We start from the raw sequence: 22653 nt of genomic DNA, 5'->3' as shown, positions 1-22653 counted from the left end.
GTATGAATTCTAGCAGTTTTGGAGTGGAGTCTCTTGGGTTTTCCACATAAAGTATCATATCATCTGCAAAGAGTGAGAGTTTGATTTTGTCTTTGCTGATTTGGATGCTTTTTATTTCTTTTTGTTGTCTGATTGCTGAGGCTAGGACTTCTAATACTAGTGGAATAGCAGTGGTGATAATGGACATCCCTGCTGTGTTCCTGACCTTAGGGGAAAAGCTCTCAATTTTTCTCCATTGAGAATGATAGCCGTTGTGGGTTCTTCGTAGATGGCTTTGATGATATTGAGGTATGTACCCTCTATGCCTACACTGTGAAGAGTTTTGATCAAGAAAGGATGCTGTACTTTGTCAAATGCTTTTTCAGCATCTATTGAGAGGATCATATAGTTCTTGTTCTTTCTTTTATTAATGTATTTATCACATTGATTGATTTGCAGATGTTGAACCAAACTTGCAGCTCAGGAACAAATCCCACTTGGTTGTGGTGAATAATCCTTTTAATGCACTGTTGGATCCTATTGGCTAGGATTTTGGTGGGAATTTTTGCATCTGTGTTCATCAAGGATATTGGTCTGTAATTCTCCTTTTTTTTTTTTTTTAAAGATTTTTTATTTATTTGACAGAGAGAGATCACAAGTAGATACAGAGGCAGGCAGAGAGAGAGAGAGAGGGAAGCAGGCCCCTGCTGAGCGGAGAGCCCGATGCGGGACTCGATCCCAGGACCCCGAGATCATGACCTGAGCCGAAGGCAGTGGCTTAACCCACTGAGCCACCCAGGCGCCCCTGTAATTCTCCTTTTTGATGGGGTCTTTGTCTGGTTTTGGGATCAAGCTAATGCTGGCCTCATAAAATGAATTTGGAAGTTTTCCTTCCATTTCTATTTTTTGGAACAGTTTCAGGAGAGTAGGTATTAATTCTTCTTTAAATGTTTGGTAGAATTCCCCTGGAAAGCCATCTGGCCCTGGGCTTTTGTCTGTTGGGAGATTTTTGATGACTGCTTCAATCTCCTTACTGCTTATGGGTCTGTTCAGGTTTTCTATTTCTTCCTGGTTCAGTTTTGGTAGTTTATATGTCTAGGAATGTATCCATTTCTTCCAGACTGTCAAATTTGCCAGCATATAGTTGTTCATAATATGTTCTTTAATTGTTTGTATTTTTTTGGTGTTGGTTGTGATCTCTCCTCTTTTATTCATGATTTTATTAATTTGGGTCCTTTCTGTTTTCTTTTTGATAGGTCTGGCCAGGGGTTTATCAGTCTTATTAATTCTTTCAAAGAACCACCTCCTAGTTTTGTTTGTGGCTGTGGTTTTAAGGCCAGTTCAGTTTTCAAAGATTTTGTAGTGATATTCAAGCCTGTCCTGCATGTGCAGTACTAAGGTACCAGTCAGGCCTGTGCCATGGTCTCTGTAGTTCAGTTCTTGAAACCCCTGGTATGTTGCGTAACACCAGAGCCACACAGGCACAGTCAAGGGATAAGCTCAAGTTTACACATGACTTTATGGAACCCATTCCTTGATTTCCCTCTTTTCTACATTCCCCAGATCCTAAGGAGTCATTTTCCTGGTCTGCTGGCTTGAGAGGTGTACTTTTAGTGTTTCCACTCTGACATGCCCTTCCTGGGACTCAGTCTACCCCTGAGGACAGGTGGTGGGAAGATATGTAGAGTAAAAACAATATTGAGGGTTTACCACATAGTTTTTGTATCACAATTCCTCTGGTTGAAAAGGATTTCCCTATCTCAGATTTTTAGGTGCCTGCCCAGCTGCTGCCACCATCAGATTGTAGCTCTGGAGCTTGAACTTGCATGAGGACAGGGCCAAGAGAGAAAAACAACAGTGGATCCCTCCAAACTCCCACTCTTTGTATCCTATGGGGGTCCTTCCTCCCACTCCTTAGAACAGAAAGAGAGGGCTTCTCTTAAGAGCTCTGTCTGTGTCTGGTGCACAATTCTGGGATTCAGGCCTCCTTTTGAGTCCAGTCTGCAACATACAAGAGGAAAATAAATCCAGTAAACTCATAGCTGTGTTGGTTGTACTTTGAGTTTGGTTTCCATTCCCAATTTCCCATTACCTTTTACTTTTCAGAGGCCTCTGATAGCTGCTCCATGCATTCTGTCTATGGTTTCTGGATACATTCACTGGGAGGTGGAGGGTGGGTGTGCTTACTCCACTTAACCAAATTTTAAAGTTCATCTTCTACTATTTTTAGTTTTTTCTCTTTTATTATTTTATATATGTTCTTTTTATATCCTGATACAAGTTCTTCATTATATATATATATATATATATATATATATATATATATATAGGTATGCATTATCTATATCTATATTTATAGCTATATCTATGTATAGACATATAGATATATATTATACATGTTTTATGCCAGTCTAGGGCTTAACTTTATTTGATAAAGTCCATGTTATCAACTTTGGCTATTATATTTAGTGTTTTTTTGTGTCTTGTCAAAGAAATCTTTTCCCACATGGATGAAGATTCTCTCCTATGTCTTCTTCTAGAAGATGTATATGGTCTATGATTCATCTAGAATTAATTGTATTTTCCTATCCATGAAGATTGTATATTTCTCTATTTAGGTTTTCTTTAATTTCTCTCTGCACTATTTTATTCTTTTCAGTGTACAGGTCTTACACATATTTCATTGCATTTCTTTCAAGTATTTTATGTTTCTATGCTATTGTAGGTGATATTTTAAAATTATTCATTGTTAGAAAACAGAAATACAATAGATTTGACCTTATTATATTCCTTTTTATACACATAACCAAACAAATATATTTAGTTTATGTTTATGGTCACTCTAATATCTTACGGCCTTGTGTAACCAATTTTGCTAGTAGTACCTTTTACTTAGGAGTTTTGTAATTTTTACTGTGGTTTCACATTTAATTGAACTTTCTCCATGAGGATTCTTTGAGGCCTAGGTTGAAAGTGGATTTCTGTAGGTTTTTTGAGAACTTCTACGAGGTACGTGGGAGCATACCAACCCAGTATTATTCAAAGGTTTCAGTGTAAAATAAATAGTACACTTGGATATGAATTCAGATCACAAACTTGCATAAGGGTTAACTTTTGGTTAAAAAAGTCTTAGCGTCAAGGTTAAAATATGCAAGATACCCTGTTTTCTGTCCCTCCTTTCCATCTTATTTTCCATGCCCTCTTAAACCCCACACCTCTGAGCCCTTCTTCACCCTGTGGTAACTTTCTGCTTGGATACCTGTTAATGTACCAAAGATGAGCTCATACCAACCCTCCAAGACGTCTAGGAGATATGGATTACCTTTTCTAAAAACCACGTATCTCCACCTTTTCTGCACCTAACCTTGGGCTTGGAGGTAAAAACACAGCTGTGCAAAATGCACACGGCCTGTCTTCCTGGCACTCAGTTTGGGAGGAGGAAGTAGTGACTTGATACTTAGTGAGCCCCGCGTGTGTCAGCCACCATCTTGGTGCTTTCACGTATGCCGCTTAATCCTGGGGATGACCTTGGAGAGCTGGCTCTTGCCTTGCTATGTTGTGGATGAGAAAATTCAGGCTGCAGGGACTGCAGGGGGCCAATGTGGCTCTAAGGTGTGAGCCCCCGGTGGGAGCCTGCCTTTAAAGGGGAGGCAGAGTGACTGCCACTGCAGCCTGGTGATCTGTTGTCACCTCGCTCTCTCCTAGAGGCTGTGCATCCCTGTGTACTGCAAGTACCGGTTCTTTAAGACTCCAGTTCACAGAACGGAGGGGCGGCCCCACGGAAGCCGCATCCATTTCCAGGACATCAATGTCATCTTTCTTGGGGCAATGCAGCCCAGTGACCTGAGGGAATACCTGGAGGGGCCCCCCATGGTGGTGCAAGTTCATGACAGGGACCGCAAGTTCGAGGAGTATTCCCGGAAGCCCACCCTGTTTGGGGATGACCCCTTGGACGCATGCCTCAACCTCCAGTCCCTCATCTCTCCGGAAGAGACCGAGAGCAACCCCTTTGAGTCCCAAAACAAGATATGGGACCCTTATGGGGTTGCCCAGGTCAGTTTTGCTGACCTTCTCCTCGGCCAGAAGTACTTGAACTTGGTCGTCCCCATCCACAGCTGTGAACCCAAGCCCAAACACCGTGGCCAGGATGGCAAGAGCAGGAAGGTTGTGGGGTTTCGGGTCCCCACAGATGGCTTCCAGCGCAACCCAATGCCCATGGGTAACTACCTTGAGGCCAACTCTCTGCTCAAGATGCGGGTGGACATTGCTGTGCCGCTGCAGGCCAGGGCTGAAACCCCTGACCCAGAGCTTTCAGGTACCCAGTTTGGCCGCATCATTTTCGTGTTTGACTCCAAGAAGATCTCCCTCCTCTACGGCCTGCTGCAGGACATCACCATGATCAATGCCAAGGCCCTTGATCTGGAGGCCCACCCTCTCAGGAACATCCAGCAAATCCTGTCAGCCTTTAAGATGCGGGTGAAGATCCAGGAAAGTCAGGACCTGGATGTGCTCACTGGCTTCCACCTGCTGGATGGGAAGCTCCACCTTCTCATTCTGGAGGGCTTGGCTGACCAAGGCTTGAAGCAGCTGTGGGACAGCCATCAAAGCCGGTAGGTGGGTGTTTTTTTGGTATTTGTGTTTCATGTAAAAGTCATGATGTCTGGACGTTGAGTGAGTGGAGTGGGGAAATCTTTTTTTATTTTTTTGGTAGGGGGAAATCTTCTGAAGCCAGGCTCAGGTTTAGTGTCCTCATCTGTAAGAAGGATATGTTGATTCAGTTCCTTTTGGGGTTTATTATAGAACACTTCATAGGACTCCATTATTGGCCTTGATCACAGGAGGAATTGCTTGCCTTTGGATGAAGGAAAGACTTTAGGGCCACGCAGCAGAAAGGGTGGTTCAGAAAAATGGGCCCTGTCTTCAGACTTCTGAGGGGCCTACTTGACTAACAAGGAGAAGAAAATTCTGTACGGCCCTAAGATGGACACCACAGAGAAGTAGATTTCCACTCAGTCTAAGGAAGACCTCTATGACTATTTTGAGGCTGGAGAAGCTGCCTAGGCTGCAGAAAGTTCTCCTTCCCTGATGACCTTCAGGAATACCTAATTACTGCTCAGTAGAAATACTGTAGAGGCAATCAAACTTTCAGATTCTGCGCTGGAGCAGGTGGTCCCTTATGGTCCTTCCGTTGTTCAGTTTTGGCTTCATGACAATTCTCTTTTCCTTTTGTTATTTGCAAGTATCCTAGTGTGGGCTTAAAGGGCCTCTTTTCTTTTTTTTTATTTTTTAGATTTTATTTATTCAAGAGAGAGAGAGAATGAGTTGGGTGGGGGAGGAGCAGAGGGAGAGGGAGAAACAGACTCCTTGCTGAGTGCTGAGCCTAACATGGGGCTCAGTCCCAGGACCCTGAGATCATGACCTGAACTGATCAGACACTTAACCCACTGAACAACCCAGGCACCCCAGTACCTCCCTTTTTTAGTTTGGGAACTCCCCCTCTCTGTCTTCAGAGTTCAGATGCCCCAGAACCTAGATGCTGACAACAGCAAATAGTTCTGAGGTTGAGTTGTATTCATCCAGGACAGGAGAGCAGCCCTGTGTGGCCCTGTCTTGATGTGTTGGTAAGCCAAGAGGCGCTGTGGAGGAGCTGGCATTGTGGCTAGTTATCTGCCCAAGAGAACTGAAACCGTAGGTCCACACAAAAAACTTGTGTGTGGATGTTCATGGCAGCATTATTTATAATAATCAAGGGACACCTGGGTGGCTCAGTGGGTTAAAGCGTCTGCCTTTGGCTCAGGTCATGATCTCAGGGTCCTGGGATCGAGCCCCTCATCGGGTTCTCTGCTCAGTGGGGAGCCTGCTTCCCCACCCCCCTGCCTGCCTATCTGCCTACTTGTGATCTCTGTCAAATGAATAAATAAAATCTTCTTTAAAAAAAGTGGACACAACTCAAATGTCCCTCAACCAATGAACAAAATGTGATATATCCATAAAATAGAATAATATTCAGCCATGAAAAAAGAATGAAGTACTGATATACACACTTCAACATGGATGAACCTTGAAAACATACTGAGTAAAAGAAGCCAGACATAAAAGGCCACCTGTTGTATGATTCTGTTAATGTGGAATGTCTAGACTAGTTAAATCCACAGAGACAGAAGATTAGTGGTTCTCAGGGAAGGGGTGAAGGAAAAGTGGGGAGTGACTGTTAATGGGTACAATTTCTTCTTGGGGTGATGAGAATTTTCTAGAATTGGTGTTTATGATTGCACAATGTTAACATATTAAAAACCACTGAATTGTGCAATTGAAAAGGGTGAACTTCCAATGAAAAAGCGTATGCAGTAAAGAATCTGGCCTTGCCCAAAAGGTCTGGCCTTTGGTTTTGGCTTCTGGGTGGTGATATATGTCTTAACTAATAGGAGTGCCTTTGCTTAGGTTGGGGGATGACTACACCAGAACTTAGGATAGGATGGGACCACCAGGCCTGGTGGTCATGCCAGAAAGACCCCCAGTGTGATTTAGGGTTAGTCTTTGGTCTTGTCATGTCAGTTGATCTGGAGACTGAGATTGCCATGTGAGCAATCAAGCAAGTAATCAATCATGCCTCTGTAATGGAGCCCAAATAAGAACTCTACATACCAAGGCTCAGGGGAACTTCTATGTGCATATTGTCCCTCAGCAATGTCATAAGGGCACCACATCCTGATTCCATGAGGAAAGAGCAGTGGGAACGTGGTGTTTAGAACCATTCTAAACTCTGCCCTATGTGTCTCTTCTTCTGGTTGATTTTAATCTGCATCCTTTCCCTGTAATAAGCTGTGAGTGTGAGTGTAACAGCTTTCAGTGTATTCTGTGAGTTTTTGTAACAAATTGTTGAGCCTGAGGGTGGTATTAGGAACCCCTTGAACTGGGGTGCCTGGGTGGCTCAGTGGGTTAAAGCCTCTGCCTTTGGCTCAGGTCATGGTCCCAGGGTCCTGTAAAAATCTAACCCTGAGATCATGACCCGAGCCGAAGGCAGAGGCTTTAACCCACTGAGCCACCCAGGCACCCCAATAAATAAAATCTTTAAAAAGAAAAAAAAGGAACACCTTAAACTTCACTTGGTATCAGAAGTCGGGGCAGTTTGAGAAACTATGACCTCAAACTTTGCAGTTTGGCTAAGTCGGGGATATGGTATGTGAATTGTATCTCAATGAACAGTTTTGTTCCAGTAGAAGAAATAATATAAAATATGCTCATGGGCCCCAGTTCAGTTAAGCTACAAATAAAAGATCATTAACCAGGAAAAAAATTCACATGCTTGGGAATTAACAAATACTTCCAAATAACCAAAAGAGAAACAAATAGAAATTAGATATTATAGAATTGATCAATAAGGAAAATAGTATAGTATCTAAATTTGTGGGGTGATGTTAGCGTTAGAGGAAACTTTATAGACTCAAACACTTATATTAGAAAAGAAGAAAGTCTGATAATTAATGATAGATGTTGCAGTAATTGAAATAAGTGTTTTAAACCATATCAAAAAGTTTAAATATGTATAAAAAACTGCAACGATAATATAAAAAATCTTTTCAGATAAGATAATTTAATGAGGTTTCTGGATACAAACATTAATGTAAAAATCTATTGAATTTCTGAATACTATCTATATATAAGAAATCATTTAAAAAGTGAATGCTTTTAAAGTATTATAAAAATATGAAATTCACAGGGCGCCTGGGTGGCTCAGTGGGTTAAGCCGCTGCCTTCGGCTCAGGTCATGATCTCAGGGTCCTGGGATCGAGTCCCGCATCGGGCTCTCTGCTCAGCGGAGAGCCTGCTTCCCTTCCTCTCTCTCTGCCTGCCTCTCTTGTGATTTCTCTCTATCAAATAAATAAATAAAATCTTTAAAAAAATATGAAATTCACATGAATAAATTCAACAAAAAGGATTAGAACATCTCTATCATGAATATTATAGGATTTTTAGAAACATTAAAGAAAACCTAAACAAGTGAAGAGACTACCATGTTCATGGATTGGAACACTCAGTATTATAGAGGTGTCAGTTATCTGCAAGCCAGATGTATAAATTCAAAGCAATCCCAATTTTAAAAGTATAGAGCTTGAGTACCTGATTTAAAAATTTATATCATCATGTGTATAAGAACAAGAACAAGATGGGAGAACTTGTTTACTAAATATCAAGTCTCCTTATAAAACCATAGTGATTAAGAGAGAATTGGAACAGCGATAGACAAGCAAATGTATGAAATACAGTAGAAAACCCAAATACAGATCTCCACACCAGCAGTCACTTGACATAAGATGTGCGACGTTGGAAGATCAGCAGCAAATGGTTATACTAAAACCATTGAGTTGTCACATGAAAAGGGCGAATTTAGATAATGTGATACCACTTCACACCGGCCAGTTTGGCTAGAATTAAACATGTCCGATAATAGCAAGTGTTGACAAGGATGTGGAGCGTTCAGAACTGTCGTTCACTGCTGGTAATGAATTAGATGACAGAGTCACTTTGGAAAACAGTCTGGCAGTTCCTCAAATGGCTAAAAAGAGGTACTGTACGACCCAGCTGTCCCCCTCCTAGGTAAATGCCCAAGATAAATGAGAACGTATGTCCATGCTGGACAGTATATAACTGTCTGTAAGAGCACTATGATAGCCATTAGGTAGAAACAATCCAAATATGTATTAATTGATGAATGGCTAAACAAAATGGGACATATAAATACAATGAGCTGTTATTTGGACATAAAAGGAATGAAATACTGACTCACAGTATAGTAAGTGAAGTGAAAAGAGCCAGTCACAAAAGGCCACATATTGGATGAGTCCTTTATATGAAATGTCAAAAATAAGCAAACCTATAGAGACAGAAGGAGGATTAGTGAATACTTAGGGTTGCGGGTCAAGGGGTGAGAGTATAGATGGGGGTATAGACGGGTACAGGTTTCCTTTTTTAGTGATAAGAAAGCTTGAAAATTGTGATGATTGCATGTATCTATGAATAGACTAAAAATGATTGAATTATACACATTATGGCATCTGCATTAAATCTCATTTGAAAAATACCTCTAGCTGCGGCATCTGGGTGGCTCAGTGGGCTAAGCCTCTGCCTTCGGCTCAGGTCATGATCCCAGCTTCCTGGGATCGAGCCCCATATCAGGCTCTCTGCTCACTCGGCAGGAAGCCTGCTTCTCCCTCTCCCACTCCCCCTGCTCATATTCCCTTTCTCTCTGTGTCTCTCTCTGTCAAATAAATAAAATCTTTTAAAAGAAAAAAAGAAGAAGAAAAATACCTCTAGCAAACAAACAAACAAAATCTGTTGAGGAAAGGAGAAAGTTTTCAAAAAACGGTGTTGGGATAATTGTTTATCCATAAGAAAAAAGGAAAATAATTTCCAAACCTCAAACCATTCACAAAAATCAATTCCCGCTGCATTAACAACCTGTGTACATTTTCAACTTTTGAAATAGTTATAGATTCATAGGAAGTTTAATGAATATTCCAGAGATTCCCACATACCCTTTCCCCACAACGGTCACATCTTGCTTAACTGTGGTGCAGATATCCAAGCCAGGACACCAATGTCAGTACGTGTGTGGTTTGTGCCAGTTTATACATACAGATTTGTGTGACCGCTGCTATGATGAAGACCTTGAACTAGCCTGTTGTTACCGAGAGCTCCCTCATGCTGTGTGTTTATAGTCATGCCCACCCTCTTTAACTATCCTGTTTTCCATCTCCTTCATTTTTCTTTTCTTTTTTAAATTTTATTTATTTACCTGACAGAGACACCGTGAGAGAGGGAACACAAGCAGGAGTGGGAGAGGGAGAAACAGGCTTCCCGCTGAGCAGGGAGCTTGACGTGGGGCTCGACCCCAGGATCCTGGGATCATGACCTGAGCCGCAGGCAGACACTTAATGACTGAGTCACCCAGGTGCCCCCTTAATTTTTTCATCTGTATGTAATCTTACATACTAATGAAATCCTGTTATATGACCTTAGGAGTTTCCACTCAGCATGAAGTGCTGGAGAGCCATTCACATTTTTGCATATATCCGTCGTTTGCTCCTCTTTTTTGCTGGGTCGAATTTCATGGAACAGATGTGACACAGTTTCACTCTCCATCTGTTGAGGAACATTTTGTTTATTTCTAGTTTTTGACTATTACAGATGAAGCTGCTGTGAGCAATAACGTACAGGTTTTTGTGTGGGCATGTTTTCTTAATTGAATTATAGTTGACCTACAATATTAGTTTCAGGCGTGCAAGACAGTGATTTGATATTTTATACATTGCAAAATGATCAGCATGGTAGGTCTGTTACTATCTCTCACGATACGACGTTATTATATTATTGACTCTGTTCCCTATGCTGCACATGACATCCCTGTGACTTACTTATTTTAAAACTGAGAGTTTGTATCTTTTTTTTTAAGATTTTATTTATTTATTTGATAGAGATCACAAGTAGGCAGAGAGGTAGGCAGGCAGAGAGAGAGGAGGAAGCAGGCTCCCCGCTGAGCAGAGAGCCCGATGCGGGGCTCGATCCCAGGACCCTGAGATCATGACCCGAGCCGAAGGCAGCGGCTTAATCCACTGAGCCACCCAGGCGCCCCCTTTTTTTTTTTTTAAACATTTTTTTTTTCTTTCTAAATATTTTATTTATTTATTTGACAGAGAGAGAGGTCACAAGTAGGCAGAGAGGCAGGCAGAGAGAGAGGGAGAAACAGGCTCCCTACTGAGCAGGGAGCCCGATGCGGGGCTCGATCCCAGGACCCTGAGATCATGACCCGAGCCGAAGGCAGAGGCCTAACCCACGAGCCACCCAGGCGCCCCCGCATCGGGCTTTCTGCTTGGCAGGGAGCCTGCTTCCTCCTCTTTCTCTGCCTGCCTCTCTGACTACTTGTGATTTCTGTCTGTCAAATGAATAAATAAATAAATCTTTATAAAAAAAAAAAAAGTGGTTCAGTTTCATTCTTTGCCTGGAGCTGCCTCGCACCATTTGTTGAAAAGACTGTTTTTCTATTGAATATTCTTGCCTCCTTTATCATGCACTAATTGACAAATAATCATGGGTTTATTTCTGGGCTCTTTATTGTGTTCCATCGATCTGTGCGTCTGTTTATACCACTGCCATACCGTTTGGATTACTACAGCTCTGTCATACAACTTGAAATCTGGAATTGTTACACCTCCAGATTTGTTTTTCCTTTTCAAGATTGCTTTGGCTATTCGGGGCCTTTCCTGGTTACATACAAATTTTAGGATTTTTTTGTTCTAGCTCTATGAAAAATGCTAATGGTATTTTGATATGGATTGCATTGAATCCTGAATCCTGAATGTATGGATTGCTTTGGGTCGTATAGACATTTTAATATTTGTTCTTCTAATCCATGAGCATGGAATGTCTTTCCATGTTTGTGTCATCCTCCGTGTCTTCCTGTCCAATCTGTATTTCCTTCGTGCGATGGAGGGGACTTTCCCCATTACAAATATGATGTTAGGTATAGGTTTTTTTTAGATGTCCTTTATCAATTTAAGGAGGTTCCACTCTGTTCCTAATTCACTGAGAGTTTCCTAATTCGGTGGTTCATACAATTCACAGAAATCAATTCCAGGTAGATTAAAACCCACTTGGAATAGTTACAGACTCACAATCAGTTGCAAAAATAATATAGAATTGTTCCATGCAACCAGTACCTAATTTCCTCCAGCCGGGACATCTGACAAAAGTAGAATGCCTTATTGATGGACACAGTACAGTCAGCTAGACCACAATTACCTGGTCTTTGTTTTTTAATTAAATTAAAAATTTTTAATTTTATTTATTTATTTGACAGAGATCACAAGTAGGCAGAGAGGCAGGCAGAGAGAGAGGAAGGGAAGCAGGCTCCCTGCTGAGCAGAGAGCCTGATGTGGGACTCGATCCCAGGACCCTGGGATCATGAACTGAGTCAAAAGCAGAGGCTTTAACCCACTGAGCCACCCAGGCAACCCTCAATTACCTGGTCTTATTCAGAGTTCACCAGAAAAAAAATCTGGTTTTGAATAGCGAAACACTAAAGCTTTCAGATGATTAGGATAAAGAAAGATTTCTTGAACAAGATGGAAGTACACAGAAAAAAGAATGATGCCGGATCCAGCTACATGAAAGTGAATCACTTCTGTTTATCCAAAAGTATAAAAATTGTGAAAAGAAAGACTCAGAAAAAAATTATTTGCCGTGTGTGGAGCTAGTATCCTGAATATGTAAAAAACACCCATGAATCAATAAGAAAATGAAAAACAGGCCAAGGGAAGAGTGGGCAAAAGGCTCGGACAGGTACTTCGCCAAAGGGGAAAACCCCATGACCAAATACCCATTCACCAAGGGGATAGGCAGGGTCGTGCTGCCTTCCCTCAGTTTCCCCGAGCTGCAGGAGCCACCTGTACCAACACAGGGGCGGGGTGGGGCGGGGCGGGGCCAGGTGGGGCGTGGCCGGGCGTGGCGTGTTTAGCAACTCTGCCAGGCTGGGAAAGCCGGCCAGCCAAGTGTGTGAATGGGAGCGGCGGTGGGACAGGAGGAAAATGAAGTAGGGTTCTACATTTTTATTGCCAGGGTTTGGAAAAGATCCTCTATCAGATGTTTCATGGGTGTTTTTCAGATGATTTATTGTTAACGCATTCCGAAAACAGTTCTGCCCAAGGGCAAAACCGCAGAGCGTTCTGGGAGCCCTCGGAGCAGCTCTAAGGCCCCGCCCCTCGGCCTCCTTGCAGAATCACCAGGGCAGAGCAGGACAAACACAAGGTGCTCTACAACTCGGCGCTGCGGTTCCGCCACCGCCTCTACGCCGACCTGGAGACGGTCCTGTACCAGGTGCACCTCTTCAAGCCACTGTCGCAGCTCATGAAGCACTCGGCGCTCTACATCCGCAGCAGCGTTCTGCAGAAGGCCTTCCAGGCCCTGACCAGGTGCACCCTGCCACCTCCCAGGGAGTGGCCACTGGGAGGGGGTGGCCACGAGGTGGTGCCGCCGCTGGGGGCCGTTCAGGAACCCCTCCAGGGGCCAGGGGAAGAGAGAGAGAGAGAAAGCAGGCTCCCTGCTGAGCAGGGAGCCGCAGGTGGGACTCGATCCGAGGACCTTGAGATCATGACCTGAGCCGAAGTCAGACGCTTAGGACTGAGCCACCCAGGCGCCCCAGCTTTTATTTTTCTTTATGCCTAAAGAGGCTGAGCCGAGGAGTGGAATTCAGTTCCCAGGGACCCCGAACCTGTGTCATTCCCTCTATTCCACGCGTTCTCCCAAGGGGGTTTGGAAACACTGGGGAAAGGAAGGCCCTTTCCTCAACACAGGTCACACGAAGCTATCTGCCGTTCTCGGGGAATAGCCCAGAACAGCCCGAGCAGTGAGTCATAGGGACCAGAACCAGATCCACCAGGCCTGGAACAGTTTCCTCTCCCTGCTGCATGTTTGCTTCTGTTGCTTCTTCCCTAACCTGTGCAGAAAGGCATCCTCCAAAGACCCAGATCTTCCACTCTGTGCCTGCCTTTGCCTGCGCTATTCTACTCCAGGGCTGGTGAACCTCTCCCTCTTTTCCCCTTCTCCCCCAGGCCTGCCTGTGACCCTGCGAAGCCATGTGCTCCTTCTGCAGGACTGAGCATGGCTCATGCTCCTGGAGGGCCTTCTCCATTCATGTAGGGAGCAGGAGGGCCAAGCGAGGCACCCCCAGTTTGGAGTGGAGACTGACCAAGCTTAGTGCAGTGGGAGCCCTGGGACCATGGCCAGCCTGTGCTGAGCTCTATGGGGGCAGTGAAGGACAGTGGGTGGTTCTTTCAGGACGTTGGGAAGGGCTGGCCTTGAATGTCAGCGAGCAGCCTTCATCAGGGGACAATCTGCTCACTGGAGCCAGGGGCGGGGGATGCCAACCAATTCTTTAAGCTTTAAAGCCAGCAACAGCCCTGGCCGAGAGTCTGCTCCCAGCTTATCAAGTATATTAATAAAGGAGAGGTGGAGCTGGGAGAGAGAGGAAGGGTGGGCGCCCAGGGCCATGGAGAGAGGGGACTGAGTCCTGTTATCTCCCACCTCTCCCCCTACAGTGCTACCTAAGGGGCTAGGCAGGTGTGGGTTGGGAACCCCACAACAGCAGGCCGAAGCTGCAAGTCAGGAAGGGGGGTGCGGTGCCGGGGGCCTCAGCAGGCTTGTGCTGGGGAGGTGCTGGAGCGTTTGGGTGTCCAGAGCCCCAGCAGTCAGTGAGGGGACGCTGGGCCCTGTCTTAGGGAAAGGGAAGAAAACGCTATTTATTAAGTGTCTGCTGCTTTCCGGGTAGCGGCCTTCCTCAGGGCTTTACCTGCATCTGCAAGGCCCAGGAGTGGGCCACAGTAGCTGAAAAATAATCAGAGTGGATTGTGGGAAGCCTTGAATTCTGAGGGCTGTGAGGAGAGTGAAAAGGAGGCATTCTCTTTGGTGGGCTCGTCCGGGTGGACTCTCAGCTTCACGTCCCTGAGTTCCGTGAGCTGGGATGAGCCAAACGACTCCTGAGCTGCACGTTCTCTTGGAAAACGGGACTGGTAAACACGTTTGGAAAGGTAGGTGAGGCCATGTGGGTGGCCCTCTGTCTCGCAGGATCTACTCCATCTGCCATCACAGCACCACGCTCAGGGAGGTGATCACGAGAGGCCTGCTGCCATCCTCCGCCATGGTCAAAGACTTGAGCCAAGAGCTGGGGCTGCCCATTTCGCAGGACGATCTCGCAGATGGAAAACTGATGGTTTTGCCGTCTCAGCCCGCCCCTTGTCCTGAGCGCTTCTTGAATCAGAAATCCACACTGGCTTACGAGATCCAGGCCCACAGGGACAAGTATCTGCGATGGCGGAACACCATGGTGCTCAAGAGCAAAGGCCGGGAGCCCAGCTTCATCCAGGTGGGCGTGCTCTGCTCCCCTTGAAGCTGTCCAGTCACCTGCGGGGACATACAGACTCCATAACCAGTTTCTTTATCTCCCTTGATCCTGGGCAGGGTGGGCAGGGGGTGCAGGCTGTGGGGCTGAACCGAGTCAGGTCCCCATCCTCCCTGCAAGGGAGAAGAATGCTTTTAGGGGTTATCACCTTTACCTTGGCCCCCGAGTTCATCCCAAAGGAAGAACTGGGGTGTGCGTGTTCTTCAATGTGTAAGGGGAACAGAATGGGAGCTGGGAAGCTGGGGAGGTGTAAGAAGGCTGGGTGCTCTGTGGCCTGAATGGCAAGAGAGAGCCTCGCTCACTCCACACCAACCGAAAACCCACGACTTGAAGTTGTCCACCCAGGGGCTCTGTGAAGCACCCCTACCCCAATCTCCAGGAAAAAGAAAGTCTCTCAGAAGCTTTGAAAGTGTATATTGTTTATGAAAACCAGTGAAGAGGCTTTTCCCCATTAATGTTCAGGTTTTTACAGAAGAACCAGTTCTTGGATCTATCAGTCTTTTTTTATTTTTTCTATTTTCTAACTAAATTCAGTTTTTATTTTTTTACAATACTTTAAAACCTTTTCTCCTATTTCTAACTTCTTTAAATTTTTTTGTTAATGAAGTATAATTGGCATACAATGTTATATTAACTTCTGGTGTGTAACATAGTGACTGGACTGTACCTTACTCAGTGCTTATCACAGGAAGTGTAGTCACCGTCTGTCACCGTACAACATTAGTACAATATTGTTGACCATATTCCCGATGCCGTACTTTGAGTCTCTGCGACTTATTTTGTAACTGGAGGTTTGTACTTCTCAATGCCCTTTATCTATTTCACCCATCCCCCCACCCACTTCCCCTTTGGCAACTATAAGTTCTCTGTACTTAAGAGTTTTTTGTGTGTTTGCTCATTTTACCTTTTAGATTCTACATATAAGTGAAATCACGTGGTGTTTGTCTTTCTCTGACTGACTTATTTCACTTAGTGTAATACCCTCTAGGTCCATCCGTGTCATTGCAAATGACAAGGTCTCATTCTTTTTTATGGCTGAGTAATATTCCACTGTATATATACCATGTCTTCTTTATCCACTCATCAGTCGATGGACACTTGAGTAGCTTCCATATCTTGGGTGTTGTGAATAATGCTGCAACAAACATAGAGGTGCATGTATCTTTTCAAAGTAGTGTTTTATTTCCTTTGAGTAAATACCCAAGATCATATGGTAGTTCTTTTTTTTAAAATATATTTTAAACTATATTCTTATTAGATAGAAATAAGGCAAAAATTTTTTTTGTTTTGTTTTTTAAAAAGAGACCAGATTTGCTGAAAGGAATTGACAGGAAAACTATCCAAACCCTTCTATATCACAGTCTTTAGAGATGCACCCAAGTCAAAGGCAGACTGACACAGAAAAGGGGAAATTCAAGATCATATGGTAGTTCTATTTTTATTTTTTGAGGCACTTCCATACTGTCTTCCACCGTGGTGCACCTTTCTAGTGCCTTTTTTTTTAAAGATTTTATTTATTTATTTGAGAGCGATCACAAGTAAGCAGAGAGGCAGGCAGAGAGAGAGAGAGGGAAGCAGGCTCCCGCTGTGCAGAGAGCCTGATGCAGGACTCAATCCAGGCCCCGAGATCATGACCTGAGCCGAAGGCAGCAGCTTAACCCACTGAGCCACCCAAGCATCCTAGCTTCTTCTTTTTTAAAAATGATTTTATTTATTTATTTGAGAGAAACCATGAGTGGGGGCGGGGGAGGGGGCAGGTGCAGAGGGAAAGGGAGAAGCACACACTCCACTGAGCAGGGAGCCCAACAGGGGCTTGATCCCAGGACCCTGAGATCATGACATGAGCTGAAGGCAGACACTTAACTGACTGAGCCACCCAGGTGCCCTTACCTTCCTAGTTTCTTGTGTTGACTATTTCATTCATTTTTATTTTTTCTTGTTTAATAAGAAAGCCTACTCATTTTCCTCTGTTTTCATCCTTGGCCATATTCTGTAAAGTATTATATGTACTGTATGTTCCGATTGTTATTTTCCTTAAATTCCTTATAAATTATGAAACAAGACTGAAGATAGGCCTATAAAAAAGTCAAACAACTGAGAATACTAGCAGTCCCCTTACCCCATTACTCTACCATCTGAGTGCACTTACATATGTACACACATGTGCACACACACAAGTACTACGTCACATGACTACATCACATTCATTTATGGGTTAATACTGTTTTGTTAATGTCGTTTAACAAAGCATCTTGAAGATTTTATGATAACATGGCTATAAAATTTGTTTGCACAATTAATATCTTCATATCACTTATATTTGGTTGAAACCACCTGGAAACATCATTCCAGATTTTTAAAAAGATTATTTCTATTAGTTACTGGTGATTTCAAATGGCCTTAGCTAGCTTATCCATACCATAATCAATAATTGAAACCCAACCATAATTTAATTTTTTCTATCCTTACTCTGAGATGGAATTTACCTACTGTAAAGTGTAATCATTGTAAGTACATATAAATAATTTTTAAGTAAATTTATGGAGTTGTACAACCATCACAATCCAGTTTTAGAACATTTCCATTCCCATAAAATTTTTCCTTATGCCTGTTTGAAGTCAATCCCTGCTCCCACCTCCAGCCCCAGGTAACCACTGATCTGCTTTTTGTCTCTATTTGCCATTTCTAGACATTTCATATAAACAGAATCAGACAATATGGGATCTTTTGTGTCTGGCTTCCTTCGCTGAGCATCCCCTTTCTGAGGTTCGTCCATGTTGCAGAACGTACTGATAGTTCCTTTTCAAAACTGCTGCATACTGTTCCATGGATTGAACGCATCATGTTTTCAATTTACTCATTCCCCACGTGGTGAAATCTGTATTGTTTCTAGTTTGAGACTATTATGAATATCACTCCTATGAACATTGGCGGACAGATCATTACATGAAAATGTTTTTGTTTCCCTTGGGTAGAAACCCAGATATAGAATTGCTGAGTCATGTGGTAAATTTAAGGAATTTTTGATCAGTTTTACAATGAAGTTGCACCATTTTACACTGCAGAACGTAGCCTAGGAGGGATCTGGTCTCTCCACATCCTCACTAACTCTTGTTATTGCCAGTTTTTTTTTTATCAGAAGCCATTCTAGTATGTGTGTGTAATGGTACCTGATTATGGTTTTCACTTGCATGTTATAATCATTTAAGATTTTGGATATCTCAATATATTTATTGATGATTTATCTCTGGTTACTTCATATATTTACACACATTTTAAAATCAGGTTGTCTTCTTGTTGAGTTGCAGGAGTTCTTTATTCTGGATATAGTTTCTTAATCAGAACTATGGTTTGCAAATATTTCCTCTTTATCTGTGGCTTGTCTCTTTACTTTCTTAATTGTGTAAAGAAAAACTACAAGTGTAAAAGGCTTTTAGTTTTGATGAATTCCAATTTATCAGTGTTTTAGTCTAATTGATCATGCTTTTGATGATATAGCTAGGAGCTCTGCTTAATTCAGGGTCACAGAGATTTTCTTTTATATCTTCTTCTAGGAGATTTAGAGTTAGCTCACATTTTAGGCCTTTGAACAATTTTGACCAATTGTGTGTGTGTCTGTGTGTGTGTGTGTGCAATGCAAGGTAGGGATCTAAATTAATTTTTTGCATTAGGTAGCACCACTGGAAAAAAAAAAGGTTTATTTATTTATTTTAGAGAGAGAGGGAGGGAGAACGTGCACAAGTGGGAGGGGCCAAGGGAGAAAGAGAGAATCTCAAGCAGACTCCTTGCTGAGCACAGAGCCCAGCATGGGCTCTACCCCATGACCCCAAGATCATGACCTAAGCCTAAACCGAGTTGGACACTTAACCAAGCCACCCAGGTGCCCCTCTAGCACCACTTTTCAAAAAGATGAACTATCCTCCCATCCCCACCCCCCATTGAATTGCCTTGGCACCTTTGTCAAGAATCAGTTAACCATAAATTTAGGAGTTTATTTCTAGTCTCTGTTATATTCCATTGACTTAGATGTCTAGCTTTCTTTCAGCTGTTTGATTCTAATATGTACAGGTGGGGATCTCTCTAGATTCACCTTACTTGGGGTTCATTGAGCTTCCCTAAGTCAGTAGGTCGATCTTTCAGGCCTTAATGTTTTCAATACTTTTTCGGCTCCTTCCTCTCTGCCTCTTCTCAGATTTCCATTATGTGCATTTTGGCTCACTTAACAATGTCCCACAGGTCATAAGGCACTATTAATATGAAAAAAAAAATTTATTTCTGTTCCTCAGATTGGATCATCTCTATCTTTAGGTTCAGATTCTTTGTCAGCTTAAATCTGTTATGTCCCTCCAGTGAATTTTTCATTTGTTACTGTACTTTACAACTTCAGTCTTCATATAGCTTTTTTTAAAAAAAATCTCTTTAATCAGATTGCCTACTTCTTGACTCATTGTTGTATATATTTCCTTAAATTTCTGAAATAATTTTTAGTTTGTTTTTGTAACAGCTGCATTGAGGTCTTTGTTAAGTCAAGCAGCTGAATTCACTGGACAGTTTCTAATGACTGCTGTGTTTTCCTGAATTAAGTTTTACACTTTGCTATTTCTTTGCATGTCTCCTAATTTTTGGTTGAAAACTAGACATCAAAAATGTATTGCAGCAGCTCTGGATTCTGCTTTTTCTCCCTAGGGATGATGGTGGTGGCTGTCATTTAATAACTTGATTGCACAAAATACGTGGAATCTCTTTCCTCAGTGGTCTGTAGCAAGCTGATTATCTTTCCTGGTTTTGTTTTTACTTTTATTATATTTTAAAGGTTTTATTTGCTAGAAAGTGAGCACAAACTGGGGGAGTGGCAGGCAGAAGGAGAAGCAGACTCACCACTGAACAGGGATCCCGATGTGTGACTCAATCCCAGGACCCTGGGATCACGTTCTGAGCTGAAGGTAGATGCTTAACCAACTGAGACACCCAGGCATCCGTTTTGTTTTGATTGTGTGTGTGTGTGTGTACATGAGTGTGGGGGTAGGGGCAGAGGGAGAGGTAAAGAGAGAATCTTAAGCAGGCTCCGCACTGTGGGACTCAATCTCATGACCCTGAGATCGTGACCTGAAATGAAATCAAGACTCTATTGCTTAACCGACTGAGCCACCCAGGCACCCCTCTTTGCTGTTTTTTTTTTTTTTTTTAAGATTTTATTTATTTGACAGAGATCACAAATAGGCAGAGAGGCAGGCAGAGAGAGAGAGAGAGAGAGAGAGAGAGAGAGAGGAGGAAGCAGGCTCCCTGCTAAGTAGCGAGCCCGATGTGGGGCTTGATCCCAGGACTCTGGGATCATGACCCGAGCCAAAGGCAGAGGCTTTAACCCACTGAGCCACCCAGGCGACCCCTCTTTGCTGGTTTTAAAACTGATTTTTTTTTTAAATACTTTATTTATTTGTTTGACAGAGAGGTCACAAGTAGGCAGAGAGGCAGGCAGAGAGAGAGGGGGAAGCAGGCTCCCCGCCGAGCAGAGAGCCCGATGTGGGGCTTAGATCCCAGGACCCTGAGATCATGACCTGAGCCGAAGGCAGAGGCTTAAACCACTCAGCCACCCAGGCGCCCCCTGATTTTTATTTTTAAGCCTGGCTTCCTTGGAGTCACCCCCATGTCTGCTTCAATCAGTGATCAGCCAGTAAATGGTTAGAAGTTGCATACCTCTAGCCAGCCAGGTTTCCAACCTGTTCCAGTGGATCTGTGTGTGGGTAGGGGCATGCATTGCAAGTTGGCTCTGGCTTTGAATTTTCACGGGCCCTCTCATGTCTCCTCTGCATATGCAGGCAGGCAGTCAAAAAGGGATGTGTGAAGAGCATTGCAAGGTCCTTTATGGCTATCTTATTTCCTGTATCTCCCTGTTAAATTTTGATTAATTTGCTTGCCTGTTGCTTGCCGCATGTACGATTGCAACCTCAGGCCTGCTGAGCATGGGGCCGGCTCTGTTTGCTGCTGAGATTGCTATTGTTGCTTATGATTAGCTGTGCACATGGGGTTTGCCAAGCCGCAGTTCAAATCCAGTAAGTCTGCGTTCAAGTGAGCAGAGAAGCCGCTGATTTTCAAGACTGGTATGCCCTAGCAGAACTACTGCTGTAAGTGCTCTGGGGTGGCAAGAACGACACAAATTCCTACTGTGCTTTCCTGAAGTTCAGCACATTTTTGAGTAAACACATCTAAAATTTTGTATGCCTTTGGACAATTTCCAGTGTATGCTTTTGACAATTTTGTCCAGATTTATTGTTTCTTGAGGAGAGGACTGAGCTCCTTACCCCACCATCCTGGAAGTCCTATCTTCCTCCTTTGTAACTGTAATTTTACTTATTTCTATTTGCTACGATGTGTGTGTGTGTGTGTGTGTGTGTGCGTGTGCATGTGTGTGCTTGGGGAGTTGTGTCCACTTTATCCTTTACTTTTTTTTATTTTTATTTTTATTTATTTAAGAGAGAGAGGGAGAGAGCACAGCAGGGGGAGCGGCAGAGGGAGAGGAAGCAGCAGGACTCAACCCAAGGACACTGAGATCATGACTCAAGCCAAAGGTAGATGCGTAACAATTGAGCCACCCACGCAACTATACCACAATTTAATGGGCATTTGTATTCTTGTGTTTTGCTATTTAAACAACGTAATTACAAACATATTTTCAACATAGACATGCAGAATTCTGAGAGGTTTACTTAGGATTAGAATTGCGAAATTGTACTTCGACTTGTCTGGATAATACTTTTTTTTCCAAAATGTTTATACCGTTATATGCTGTTATATGCCTGCATGACTATTTTCCTACTTCTATGCTCATACCTCTTATAGTCAGACTTCAATTACTGCTAATCTCTAATATGTAATGGTCTCTATGAAGGTTTTAATTCGCATTTCATTGTTTACTAGTGCTGCTGAATATATTTTCATAAATTTAGTAATTTTGTCTTCTGTAAATATGTTCCTTTGAACTTTAGGTGGTTTTAATGTTCTCAGTGCTAACAATGGTGTTTTATAAACATTGCAAATCTTTTGGTGCTTGACTTCTTTTCACTCTTACTGCTTTTTTTTTTAAGATTTATTTATTTGACAGAGATTACAAGTAAGCAGAGAGGCAGGCAGAGAGAGAGAGAGAGAGAGAGAGAGAGGAGGAAGCAGGCTCCCCGCTAAGCAGAGAGCCCGATGCGGGGCTCGATCCCAGGACCCTGAGATCATGACCTGAGCCGAAGGCAGAGGCTTTAACCCGCTGAGCCACCCAGGCGCCCCTTACTGCTGTCTTTTAATGGACAAAAGTTATTTTGTAAAATTTCCATTTCTTCTATGACAAATTTTTTGCCTTATTTAAAATCTTTTCCTACACCAAAGTCATACATCTATTCAGTGTTTTCTTAGAAAGAGATTTAAATTTTTGTTCATCAGATTTAAATTTTATTTTGAGATAGAGTGAGAGCAAGCAAGAGACAGCAGTAGCTGAGGGCAGCAGGAGAGGGGGAAGCAGGTTATCCACTGAGCAGGGAGCCCCATGCAGGGCTCCATCCCAGGACCCTGAGACCATGACCTCAGCAAAGGCAGACAGAGCCACCTAGGGACCCCTGGAATTTATTTTTCGTATGAAGGTAGGAATCTAGTTTCATATCTTCCACATGTTCAATGGTACCAGCACTTGGCTTAAAAGCCCATCCCTTCCCCAGTGATATATACTGCCAATGCAGTCA

At 43.2% G+C, this 22653-nt stretch overlaps 1 protein-coding gene across 2 annotated transcripts in view; it reads left to right on the top strand.

Moving 5' to 3' along the window:
• The window catches only part of CFAP92 (cilia and flagella associated protein 92 (putative)), a 64746-nt gene that overhangs the window by 30965 nt on the left and 11128 nt on the right, over nt 1-22653 (top strand). For both annotated transcript variants that reach the window (XM_045990740.1, XM_045990741.1), the window contains exons 9-11: nt 3685-4589; nt 12753-12947; nt 14599-14896. In XM_045990740.1, coding sequence (XP_045846696.1) covers nt 3685-4589; nt 12753-12947; nt 14599-14896 — 1398 coding nt within the window. The remainder of the gene's footprint in view (nt 1-3684; nt 4590-12752; nt 12948-14598; nt 14897-22653) is intronic.

This window comes from Meles meles, chromosome 20, assembly GCF_922984935.1.
Source record: "Meles meles chromosome 20, mMelMel3.1 paternal haplotype, whole genome shotgun sequence".
Classification (NCBI taxonomy): domain Eukaryota; kingdom Metazoa; phylum Chordata; class Mammalia; order Carnivora; family Mustelidae; genus Meles; species Meles meles.
This window is presented reverse-complemented; position numbering and strand designations above follow the sequence as displayed.